This window comes from Heteronotia binoei, chromosome 12 (assembly GCF_032191835.1).
Source record: "Heteronotia binoei isolate CCM8104 ecotype False Entrance Well chromosome 12, APGP_CSIRO_Hbin_v1, whole genome shotgun sequence".
Classification (NCBI taxonomy): domain Eukaryota; kingdom Metazoa; phylum Chordata; class Lepidosauria; order Squamata; family Gekkonidae; genus Heteronotia; species Heteronotia binoei.
This window is the reverse complement of record NC_083234.1, coordinates 8,317,117-8,329,684: the sequence shown is the minus strand read 5'-3', so window position 1 is coordinate 8,329,684 and position 12,568 is coordinate 8,317,117. Positions and strand designations below refer to the sequence as shown.

General features: G+C 49.8%; 1 protein-coding gene across 2 annotated transcripts in view; it reads left to right on the top strand.

The window, feature by feature from the left end:
* CFAP68 (cilia and flagella associated protein 68) overlaps positions 1-12,568 on the top strand; it is a 21,539-nt gene extending 8,971 nt beyond the window's left edge. The window contains exons 2-4 of one of the 2 annotated variants that reach the window (XM_060251131.1): positions 4,381-4,608; positions 6,964-7,030; positions 12,207-12,568. In XM_060251131.1, coding sequence (XP_060107114.1) covers positions 4,384-4,608; positions 6,964-7,030; positions 12,207-12,385 — 471 coding nt within the window. In that variant the 5' untranslated portion in view covers positions 4,381-4,383 and the 3' untranslated portion in view covers positions 12,386-12,568. The remainder of the gene's footprint in view (positions 1-4,380; positions 4,609-6,963; positions 7,031-12,206) is intronic. The other variant, XM_060251130.1, reaches the window with a different exon arrangement.

Below are 12,568 nucleotides of genomic sequence, written 5' to 3'. Positions count from 1 at the left end.
TCAGCCAGAGCTCTGGCAGAGCTGTCCTTGAAAGGGCAGCTGCTGGGAGAGCCCTCTCCAGCCCCACCCACCTCACAGGGTGTCTGTTGTGGGGGAGGAAGGGAAAGGAGATTGTGAGCCGCTCTGAGACTCTTTGGAGTGGAGGGCGGGATATAAATCCAATATCTTCATCTACCTCACAGGGTGTCTGTTGTGGCGGAGGAAGGGAAAGGAGATTGTGAGCCGCTCTGAGACTCTTCAGAGTGGAGGGCAGGATATAAATCCAGTATCTTCATCTACCTCACAGGGTTTCTGTTGTGGGGGAGGAAGGAAAAGGAGATTGTGAGCCGCTCTGAGACTCTTCGGAGTGGAGGGCGGGATATGAATCCAATATCTTCATCTACCTCACAGGGTGACTGTTGTGGGGGAGGAAGGGAAAGGAGATTGTGAGCCGCTCTGAGACTCTTCGGAGTGGAGGGCAGGATATAAATCCAGTATCTTCATCTACCTCACAGGGTTTCTGTTGTGGGGGAGGAAGGAAAAGGAGATTGTGAGCCGCTCTGAGACTCTTCGGAGTGGAGGGCGGGATATGAATCCAATATCTTCATCTACCTCACAGGTTGACTGTTGTGGGGGAGGAAGGTAAAGGAGATTGTGAGCCGCTCTGAGACTCTTCAGAGTGGAGGGCAGGATATAAATCCAGTATCTTCATCTACCTCACAGGGTTTCTGTTGTGGGGGAGGAAGGAAAAGGAGATTGTGAGCCGCTCTGAGACTCTTCGGAGTGGAGGGCGGGATATGAATCCAATTTCTTCTTCTTCTTAAAAAACTGTGAGCTAGCTCACACTGACTCAGAGGGAACAGCTTACTGTCAGTCACACAGCGAAGACCTTTGTAACATGGTGGCTTCAACTACGTAAGCGGCGCTCTCAAAAATCCTCACAGCCAATCAGATCGCCAGCGGTCAATCAGAAACCTTGCTGGGAAAAACCCCCCAGCAAATTGGTCTGAAGCAGCAGAACAAAGTTTGAATCTGGTGGCGCCTACAAAAGTTTTATTCTGGAGCTAAGCTTTTGTATGCACACACACTTCGGGATCAGCTACAGAGGGAGGTGAGGAGCTACCCTTCACCGCCAGTCCTTAAGCAGCGACTCAACAAACACGCTCTAGGGATGCTCTAGGCCAGGGGTGGCCAAACTTGCTTAAGAGCCACATAGAATAAATGTCAGATGTCCGAGAGCTTCAAGGCATGAATGTCAGATGTCTGAGAGCTGCAAGAAAGGGAGGGAGGAAAGCAAACAGGAGGGGGAGAGGTGGAAAGAAAGCAACTTTAACTTTAAATGCATTCTCCAAGCTGCCAGCTGGCTTGGCTTGAAGAAGTGATTCAAAGAGACAAATGCCTTCTCCGAACTGGCTGATGGGACAGTGGGGGTTTCAAGAGCCACACAATATGTGTGAAAAAAACCACATGTGGCTCCCGACCCACAGCTTGGCCACCCTTGCTGTAGGCTGATCCTGCATGGAGCTGGGGGTTAGACTAGATAGCCTCTATGGTCCTTCCAACTCTGTGATTCTGTGCGAATAAAACTTCATTGGTCTTAAAGATACCCCTGAACTCAAACTTTGTTCTGGAATAAATTACGTTAGTCTGTAGGGTGCCACGGGATTCCTTATGGCAAATGCCGCGGTTTATTTTGGGGAACACTTTTTTGCATTTCCCCCCACTTCCCCTTTTCTCTTTTTTTTTTCATTTTAAACATTTATCAGGTTGAAGTGGACAGTTCTTTATGATAGATTCTCTTATATCAATACTTAGCATTGATGCTAGAGAAAATTCTTCTTCTTAATGTTAACCCATGTAGCGCTTTCTGTTTTCCAAGTAATTCATCTACTTTTCTCTTGTAGTCCTTACAGCATGCCAGCAAGGTAGGCCACCAGGCCTCGGATTCAGCAGGAGCTCACAGGAGCACAGCTCCTGAACCTTTCTGAGGGTTCCCCCTCCTCCTTCCCACCTCTCTTGTCCATTGAATAGTAGGTGCAGCTGCATAACAATCCCTGGATTAGGAGAGCGGGCGGGCAGCCAGCCACCAGGGGCTTTGCCACACCCTCAGTAGCCCTCATTAACCCCTGAAGAAGCCCGCCCCACCCTTTCTCCACTTCTTATGTGATTTTGGGTGGTGGGTAGCTGACTGGACTTTTGACTGAGAGGGTGACCCAGGATGCCCTAGAAGGCCTCGCTTGCCTGGGGCTCTCCTTTCTTGCTTTTGGCTGGTGGTGGGAGGGTGGCAGCATATGCTAACGAGCTCCACCACCTATTTTTCTACAAAATGACTAGGCCACTATGATTATTTCCAGATTGCAGATGAGTGGGTGACGTGTTTCTGTCCTCCTCATGAGTTTGCAACTGAGATGGGGTTTCAACCGGCAACCTCGTGGACCACCGCTTATTCTCTTATTCCCTCCACCGTGCCATCTCCCACATAATGCTATAAGCCTGTTCCTTGTATTCATAAAACAATGGACTTTTTATCTCCTGCAGATGTAAGAGGGTATTCTTATCGTGAGAGAGGACACTCACCAGCGAAGAGATTCTGGGCGCTTTCCTAAAGGGACAGTGACTGTTCCATTGTGGCAGCATGTCACGCTCGGCTCTTTTTGCAAATCTGAAATGTGTGGCTGAACACGAGTGACACGCAGATAACAAACTGCCTAAATCGGAACTGATGCTGTGCTTGGTACTCTGAAGGCTTTTGGATTGTTAAATCTGTGGAGGCCATTTCCCAAGCGTGCTTGCACGCTTTCTGCCTCTCAGGTGCTCTCAAAATCCTGAAGGCGACCAGCAATACTACGTCTTTATCACGTCACTGAGGGGAGTATTTTTTTTCCCCCAAGTCCACGGCTTGGGCAGACAGACCTTTTGGCTTTCCTCTTCCTTGCCCCTGAGTTCCTCTCAGATTTCTTCCTGATGCATGTTCTGTCCTCACAGGGTTGCCAATCTCCAGGTGGCGACTTGAGATCTCCCAGAATTACAACTGGAGCAAGCAGCCGCTTCGGAAGGTGGACTAGATGGCCATCTGACAGCAATGCTGATCCTGTGAATTCGGCAGATCATGAGAAGGAGGGCAGGAACAGTTCCATCAGTGTTTAGTTCTCATGGCCCTTTCTTAAACACCCAGGGAAATGCTGATTGACACTTTGGGGCCAGTCAGCAGTTTTTCTCCAGGCCAGTTTGGCCAGGGGTCCTGGAGGTTTGTGCCATCTTTTGAGCATGAAGCAAGGGTCACTGGGGATGTGTGTGTGTGTGGGGGGGGAGGCATTTGTGAAGTTCCTGCATTATGCAGGGGGTTGGACTAGATGACCCTTTAGGTCCCTTCCAACTCTATGATTCTATGGCATTATACTCCATTGAAGTCCCTCCCCTTCCCAAACTTCTCCTTCAGGCTCCACCCCAAAATCTCCAGTATTTCTCAACCTGGAACCGGCAAGCCTAGACTAGTTGTAGGATCTTTTAAAGTAAATTTGCAAAGTTATATTTTTTCCTGCATAACTGGGGAGTGCTCAGAATATGTAGAAACCCTTTCATTATCCGGCTGGGAGTCTACAACAATGTTCCCTCTAAGCCACAGAGTCGTGTGAGCAAAAATTCTACTTTGTGCCCTACTGCATTAAAGTTACGAGCTACTGGCATTAAAACCGTGAGCTACTGCAGAGAGCCAGTTTGGTGTAGTGGTTAAGTGTGCAGACTCTTATCTGGGAGAACCAGGTTTGATTCCCCACTCCTCCACCTGCAGCTCCTGGAATGGCCCTGGGTCACTCACAACTCTCACAGAGTTGTCCTTAAAACGGCAGCTTCTGTGTGAGAGCTCTCTCAGCCCCACCTACCTCACAGGATATCTGTTGTGAGGGAGGAAGGTAAAGGAGACTCTGAGATTCAGAGTGAAGGGTGGGGTATAAATCCAATATTTAGGGGAGGGACAGTGGCTCAGTGGTAGAGCAACTGCTTGGGAAGCAGAAGGTCCCAGGTTCAATCCCTGGCATCTCCAAAAAAGGGTCCAGGCAAATAGGTGTGAAAAACCTCAGCTTGAGACCCTGGAGAGTCGCTGCCAGTCTGAGAAGACAATACTGATGGACCAAAGGTCTGATTCAGTATAAGGCAGCTTCATATGTTCATATACATAAATGAGTGTGCTCGGGGGTCATTCTTCTTGAACTAAGACAAAAATGTGCGAGCTGGAGGCTAAAAACCTGTGAGCTAGCTCACACTAACTCAGCTTAGAGGGAATACTGGTCTACAATCAGGTTCTCAATTCTTCATCCAGCTGTAACTTTGAGAATTATTTGGGTGATGGCCTGGCTGTTAAATGAGACCTCCTGTTTCCTTTCTTCCCCGTTGTCTCCCTAGACCATGTCCCTCTCTTGCTTCTTTAACCCTCACCATGGCTGTTTGCTGCACGCCGACGGCCACGGGGAAACGTGGACAGACTGGAACAGCACATCCAAGTTCTCCCAGTATGGCTGGAGGTGCACCACCGGCGAAGACTCTTACTCGAACAAAACTCTGCTGGGTAACTGGAATCAGGAGCGTTATGACATTCAGAGACTTGTGCAGCCCAAACCCCTCCCGTCCCGGGTAAGAGCATCCAACCATCAGACTCCTAAGCTTGCAAAGGAAGAAGAGTGCTTTATGCTCTAGCATTTCACATTTAATTTCTAGTGTGACAGATGATTAAAGCACAACCTTGAAAGAGGTTGACAATAATGGGTGCTTTCACACATGCTAAATAATGCAGTTTTGATCCATTTCCGAGACTGATTGCAAGTGGATTTTGCCATTTCACAAAGTAAAATTCAGTTGCAGAGTGCCCTGAAAGTGTATTGAAAGTGTATAAAGAGTGTGCAAAAGCACCCGATGTTGGACTGGGAAGACCTGGGTCCAGATACCTGGTCCTCCAGGAAACTCAGTGTGATCTTGGGCGAATCACTTTTAGCTTTGGAACACGTGTAATTTTTCTACATTCAATTCTGCCAATGGGGATCCAAAGTGGCATCCAGTGTTCTCCATTTTAGCCCCATAACAACCCTGTGAGGTGGGCTAGACAAAGAAGGGTGTGACTGGCCTCAGGTCACCCAGCAAGTTTCCTGGCACGGTGGTGATTCATACCTGTGTGTCTCAGATCCTAGTCCAACACTAACCGCGATGTCATGCTGCCGCTGTCTGATATACATATATCGATCTGATAATGTAATGTCAAAGTCAGTTTGGTGTAGTAGTGAAGTGCGCAGACTCTTATCTGGGAGAACCAAGTCTGATTCCCCACTCCTCCATTTGCAGCTGCTGGAGTGACCTTGGGTCAGCTACAAGTTCTCTCAAAGCTGTTCTCTCAAGAGCAGTTCCCTCCGAGCTCTCTCAGCTCCACCTACCTCACAGGGTGTCTGTTATGGGGAGAGGAAGGGAAAGGAGATTATAAACTGCTCCGAGACTCCTCTGGGTAGTGAAGGGCAGAGTATAAATCCAGTCTCCTTTTTCTTCCACCCTACGGGTCCCCAACATAGAGCCCATGGGTACCATGGCATCTGCTGCCCCCTTTTCTGGCACTCGCCAAGTGTTTGTAGGAGGTGGGTTGGGCTAGATAAGGCTTTTGCCCAGCAAGGCTTCTGATTGGTCGTTGGAAATTTGATTGGCTGTGCAGATTTTTTTTAGAACGTTGCTTTGGCAGCAGCTCCCCTGTGTGTCTGAAGTGAAACTGCAGCAGCTGGGGGTTTTTTTGCTGCGCTCACCACACTGCGTCAGAATTTCACAGGTGCCCCCAGGCTCAAAAAGATTGGGGACCCCTGATATATCTGATAGGGTGGTAATGGGGAGAGGGGAGCCCCTGAATCCCTTGAAGAAAAAGCGAGATATGAATGTCATGCATTGGTTGATAAATTACGTCAGAAAAATGGCTGCATCTCGGACAGGCCCAGGCTGAGGAATCTCCCAGACAGTGGTCTTAAAGATGCCACTGCTCACCTTGAAAGAAGAACAGTCTTTAAAAGCAACACAAGGGGCGATAACAGATGGGCAGCTAGGGGCGACTCAGAGACGCCTCAGAAACCGACCCAGAAAATCCTTGCAAACGCGAACATCTGCCACCCGGCCTCATCCTGTACTCACCCCGTCCTCCGGCAGTCTCAGAGCAGCTCAAAAAGTGACCGCCATCGAAGTGGTAGTGAGTTTTTGAGCCGCAAGCCAGTCGCCTTTCGGCATCTGGGTGGGGAAGTGCGCAAGAGAGGTGCCTCGGCGGTGTGAAAGCGCTCCAAGCCATTCCCAGCTTTGTGTTTGTGTGTGTGTAAAAACTACCCAGAGCGCTTGAGCACATGAGTGCTTGACTCGTCGGGGGAGAAAAAGAGCCGTTTGCCCTCTGAGGCACCCTCCCACCCCACCCCCCACCCCCGCCTGATCATGCCAAGCCACCTTGCAGGTGGGATGGGGGCGCCTGACCAGGGAGCGTGTGGAGAGTTCAGGACAGCTCTTTTTGAAGCCTCCGATCTGCCCCTAAATGCCCGTCTGTTATCACCCTAACATTCCTTAGCATGCTCTGGTCCCAGTTCTCTGGGACTCCGCGCAGCCCCCCACGTGCCGTTTCTTTAAGTCCTGAACTGACGTCGTGGGCTATGACCGGGAAGAACCGGGTTCAAATCCCCACTCCACCAGGAAGCTCCGCGAGTGTTCTTGGGCCAGCCGCACGCTCTCTCAGCCTCACCAGGTGAGGATAAAATGGGAAAGGGGGGACTCACCTATGCTACTGTGACCTATTTAGAGGAAGATTGAGATACGTGTGATGTGGATCCAGTGCTTTCTCCGTAGCTGATTATTGCACTCTCTCTGCAAGAGTTTGTCGATGGAGATATTCTGTCAAGAGGGCTCTGCTTATTGAAGAATCCACATGGTTTAATTCAGATGCCTTCTTAGCCACATGGCACTAAATCTGGACTTCCCTTTCAGTTCAGCCACTACTTCGAGTCCACCTACACAACGGATTATTCCAAGGAAATGCCTCACAGTACCAGAAGTAGGTGTCCAAAACCGAAACCCAGGCGCAGATCTCGAAGGGGGAGGGGGGACCCAAACGCCCAGCTGCTCCCTCCCTCATTGCTGAATCTTCTATACCCCGGATATTTTGGGACCCTTTGGATGAGTTGGATTGTAACTTTTCAAAATAGATAAATATTCTTAATAGATTAAGATCAAGACCCCCGTGGGGCAGAGCGGTAAAGCTGCAGTACTGCAGTCCTAAGCTCTGCTCACGACCGGAGTTCGATCCCGGCGGAAGCTGGGTTCAGGTAGCCAGCTCGAGGTTGGCTCAGCCTTCCATCCTTCCAAGGTCGGTAAAATGAGGACCCAGCTTGCTGGGGGGTGGGGGGGTGGGGAGGAAGTGTAGATGACTGGGGAAAGCAATGGCAATCCCGGCGGAAGCTGGGTTCAGGTAGCTGGCTCCAGGTTGATTCAGCCTTCCATCCTTCCGAAGTCAGTAAAATGAGTCCCCAGCTTGCTGGGGGGAAAGTGTAGAGGACCGGGGAAGGCAGTGGCAAACCACTCCATAAAAAGTCTGCCGTGAAAACATGAAAGCAACGTCACCCCAGAGTTGGAAATGACTGGTGCTTGCACAGGGGACTACCTTTACCTTAACAGATTAGCTCAAATCAGAGAAGGACACAAGCAATGTACCTTCCAGGTTGCAGAGTATAATCTGAAGTTGGGGTAGAAATCATTGACTTCCACAAAGCCAAGGGATCAAAGCGCACTGTCCCAAAAAGGGACACTAAGACTAACCCAGCGGAATGCAGCCAGATGTGCAAGAGAACTTATTGGCTGTCAAAGATTTCAGGTTTTCACGGCTGGTAACATCATTAGGGTTTGAAGAGTCTTTCGGGATCAAGTGCCGTGTTCTGCTGGAGAAAGTTTTCCTTCCTTTCCTTCCTTTCGTTCTCAGCTGCGGAGAACATCCTCAGTGGCGTTGCAGCCGGAGCAGGCGCTCAGACCTTCTTGGCTGCTGTGCATTGAGTGAGGCCAGGGCTGTTGGGGAGCTGCTATTTCTAGGCTGGAGGGGGTGTGATGAAAGGGCAGTTGGTTTGTGGGTGTGCCCATTGTTTGGTGGGGCTTCCTGGAAGGGTAGTGATAAGGAAACTGGCTGTTGAATGTGACCATTGTTCTGTGTTAATTGCTGGGAGGGTTGGAAGGGGTGTGAAGATAAGGAAGATGGTTGTTGACTGTGCTGATTGTTCTGTGGAATTTGCTGATTGTTCTGAGACTTTCTGCAATTTATAGTCTGTAGGGTGTTTTGCAGAGCTGGGTACCAAGATTGGTGGATGAAAATGCCTTCTTCCTTTCTGTTAAAATTGTGCTGGTGTTTGTAAATCTCAATAGCTTCTCTGTTCAGGCGGGTATGATAATGTGAGACCGTAGAAAGGACTTCAGTTCTTTCAAAGCGGATGATGTGGTCTCCTTCTTGAAGTGCATGTTCAGCTGCAGCTGATTTTTCTGGCTGAAACAAGCGACAGTGTCTCTTGTGTTCGGTGAGACGGGTGTTGATACTGCGTTGGCTACCCAAGAGTCAAAACTCCCTTTGTTAGCAGATTCCTGAGGGAGGCCTTAAGACCCGGTCAGAAGGTGGGATCCCCATTCCTTCTTGCACCTGGCAAAGGGAACTCCGACTCTGAAAAGCCTGTGCAGCTTCATTTCGATTACTGTGTACAATTCTGGTCACCGCACCTCCAAAAAGATATTCTAGCACGGGTGTCCAACGGTAGCTCTCCAGATGTTTTTTGCCTACAACTCCCATCAGCCCCAATCAGCATGGCCAATGGCTGGGGCTAATGGGAGTTGCAGGCAAAAAAACATCTGGAGAGCTACCGTTGGCCACCCCTGCATTATAGCATTGGGAAGAGTGCAGAAAAGGGCAACTAGAATGATTAAAGGGTTGGAACACTTTCCCTATGAAGAAAGGTTAAAACGCTTGGGACTCTTTAGCTTGGAGAAACATCAGCTGCGAGGTGACATGATAGAGGTTTACAAGATTATGCATGGGGCAGAGAAGGTAAAGAAAGACGTACTTTTCTCCCTTTCTCACAATACGAGAACTCGTGGACATTCAGTGAAATTGCTGAGCAGTCGGGTTAGAACAGATAAAAGGAAGTCCTTCTTCGCCCAAAGGGTGATTAACATGTGGAATTCACTGACAAAGGAGGTGGTAGCAGCTACAAGCATAGCCAGCTTTAAGAGGGGATTGGATAAACATACGGAGCCGAGGTCCATCAGTGGCTATTGGCCACAGCTTATCGTTGGAACTCTCTGTCTGGGGCAGTGATGCTCTGTATTCTTGGTGCTTGGGGGGGCAACAGCGGGAGGGCTTCTAGTGTCCTGGCCCCACTGGTGGACCTCCTGATGGCACCTGGGTTTTTGGGCCACTGTGTGACACAGAGGGTTGGACTGGATGGGCCATTGGCCTGATCCAACATGGCTTCTCTTATGTCCCCTGGAAATTGAGTTGATCTTTCAGGTGCTCCTGAACTCGAATTGTCTAGTGAGCGATGGATATCAGAGCATAAGGGAGGGAGCATGGTATGAAAAGCAGGAAGCAGGTATTCTCTATGTTCAAAGGGAGACCGGCCGAGACGTCTCTATTTCTGTAGCCTTTGGTGCAATGACATCTTTTTTGCCCGTACGTGCAATCCTTAATGCAGAGATAGGATGAAAGCTCACTGATTTCAGCAGACTTGGAAGGGGGTTACTGCACACAGGGTGGCACGGCAGATCTCCCGAACGCTGTCTCCGCTGCACCATCAAATCCCTGCCAACTTCAGACTGAGACTTTAACGTGTCCGGCAACACCTTTTTTCCTGTCTCCCCCACGGCCCTTCTTGTCTAACATCCAGTCTGAAGAAGAGTTCTGCGGACAGATGAGCCTGTGCGCTATTTCGGAGTGTTTTTGTAGACTTTCGCCCAGGCCAAATCCCCTTCCTGTTCTCTTTGATACCAAATCTGAGACAGATACAAGATTTGCAGGTAAAAAGGTCAAGGTAGTCCCCTGTGCAAGCACCAGTCGTTTCCAACTCTGGGTGACGTTGCATCACAATGTTTTCACGGCAGACTTTTTACGGGGTGGTTTGCCATTGCCTTCCCCAGTCATCTACACTTTTCCCCCAGCAAGCTGGGGACTCATTTGACCGACTTCAGAAGGATGGAAGGCTGAGTCAACCTGGAACCGGCAACCTGAACCAGCTTCCGCTGGGATCAAACTCAGGTCATGAGCAGAGGGCTCCAACTGCAGTACTGCAGCTTTACCACTCTGCACCATGGAGCTCTTAAAGGAAAGGTCCCCTGTGCAAGCACCAGTCGTTTCCGACTCTGGGGCGACGTTGCTTTCACAACGTTTTCACGGCAGATTGCCATTGCCTTCCCCAGTCATCTGCACTTTCCCCCCAGCAAGCTGGGTACTCATTTTACCGACCTCAGAAGGATGGAAGGCTGAGTCAACCTGGAGACAGCTAGCTGAACCCAGCTTCCGCCAGGATTGAACTCAGGTCATGAGCAGAGAGCTTCGACTACATTACTCTGCACCACGGGGCTTTATAGATTTGCAGGTGCCCGCCTGCAAATAAGCAAAAACAACAACAGGCCGTGCCTTTTCTGTTGTGGCCCCACTTGTGGACTGGCCTGCCTGAGGTCAGGATGGCTCCCGCTCGCCTGGCTTCCCACAAACTAGGCAAAAACTGAATTATCCAAGAGGGCTGCCCTGTGCAGGCAATAGGGTAGCACTGTACAAAATGAGTCACAGAGTTACTTGGACAAAACCTTACTGACTAGAGCCTATGCTACTGTGTATAGTTCGCTATGGGTCATCTCCCGCTACGTCATGCTGCATCATTTAATGCGTCGTGTTAACACCTACGCTTTGCTTCAAGTTCTGTTTTTAGACTTCCGGTTGGCTCGACAACCCCAGTTTTATTTCATCGTTTACTGAATGTCCCGTCCTGATTATTGTATCGACTGTCTCTGTCAATGCTCCCTCTAAGCTGTAGAGTCTCGTGAGCAAAAATTCTGCTTCGTGAGCTGCTGGCCTGGAAGTTCTGAGCGACTGCATCAATTAGTTTGCTCCGGGGCCATTTTTTCCTGAGCTAAGACAAAAATCTGTGAGCCAGAGGTTAAAAATCTGTGAGCTAGCTCACACTAACTCATCTTAGAGGGAACGCTGGTCTCTGTGTAATCTGCCTTAAATCGCAGAGAGAAAGGCAGGGTATAAATAACGCTAATACATAAATTTTGTATGTCGTTTTGCACACGTAAGAGCCCCGTGGCGCTGAGTGTTAAAGCTGCAGTACTGCAGTCCTAAGCTCTGCTCACGACCTGAGCTCGATCCCCGGCGGAAGCTGGGTTTTCAGGTAGCCGGCTCGAGGTTGACTCAGCCTTCCATCCTTCCGAGGTTGGTAAAATGAGTACTCAGCTTGCTGGGGGGAAAGTGTAGATGATTGGGGGAGGCAATGGCAAACCACCCCATAAAAAGTATGCCGTGAAAACGTTGTGAAAGCAACATCACCCCAGAGTCGGAAACGACTGGTGCTTGCACAGGGGACCTTTCCTTTCCTTTGCACACATACAAACTACAAAGTGATCAATAACCAGTATCAGCTGATTCCCCCCCCCCCCTACACACACACACACACCATTGTTCTTGTGATCCAGCAGGGCTGCCTGTCTGGCTTTTTGTAGTTTGCAGCGGCAGGAACTTGAGACTTTAGCTTACTAGAAACTAGGGTGGGCGTTGCCTTCTAGGCCAGGGCCTTTTCGGTCCGGGCCCCTACCTAGTGGAATGAGCTCCCGCTGGAGATCCGGGCCCTGCGGGACATATCAAGGTGTCTCAGGGCCTGTAAGACGGAGCTCTTCCACCAGGCTTTTAATTAATCCAGCGGGCGTCCTCTGAAAGTAATCACTTCCCCCAGCATTTCACCATTATGCTGTTATGTTGTTAGCCATCAGCCACGTGCTGTTTACTGCCTATGTCTGTAAGATTGTCTACTGTGCTGTTCCTGCTTTGTAACGTCTTGTATTAACTCTGTTGTTTTATTGTTGTGAGCCACCCTGAGCCTACTTGCGGGATAGGGCAGGGTATAAATCTAAAAAAATGAAATGAAATGAAATGTTGTTGGCCTCTGGCATGTGCTTAGCCTTTTGCGTTTCCCTGCTCTTAGGAGTTATTCGAGAGCCTCACTGGTTCCCAGGACACCAGCCGGAGCTGGAGCCTCCTCCGGTCAAGCGAACGGCTCGGTCGTGCTACATGATAGACTACGAGCCTCCTCGGGGCAAGGGACCCAACCTGGTGGTCGGAGAGAAGCCAAAGGAACCCGAAGAGACTCAGCCAAAGCAGTAAGCATCGGGAGAGGCCTCGAGACACCTGACTTGAAAGGCCTCGCTCGCTCATGTGATCTGATGACTTCCTCGCCCAGGCTAGGCTGTCCTGCCGCATCACAGGCTACGGGTTGTAATTAAAAGGATGTGTTCCCCCCTCTGCCCCCTCAAGCATTGAAAAGAAAATTCTGATTAGCAATTGTGA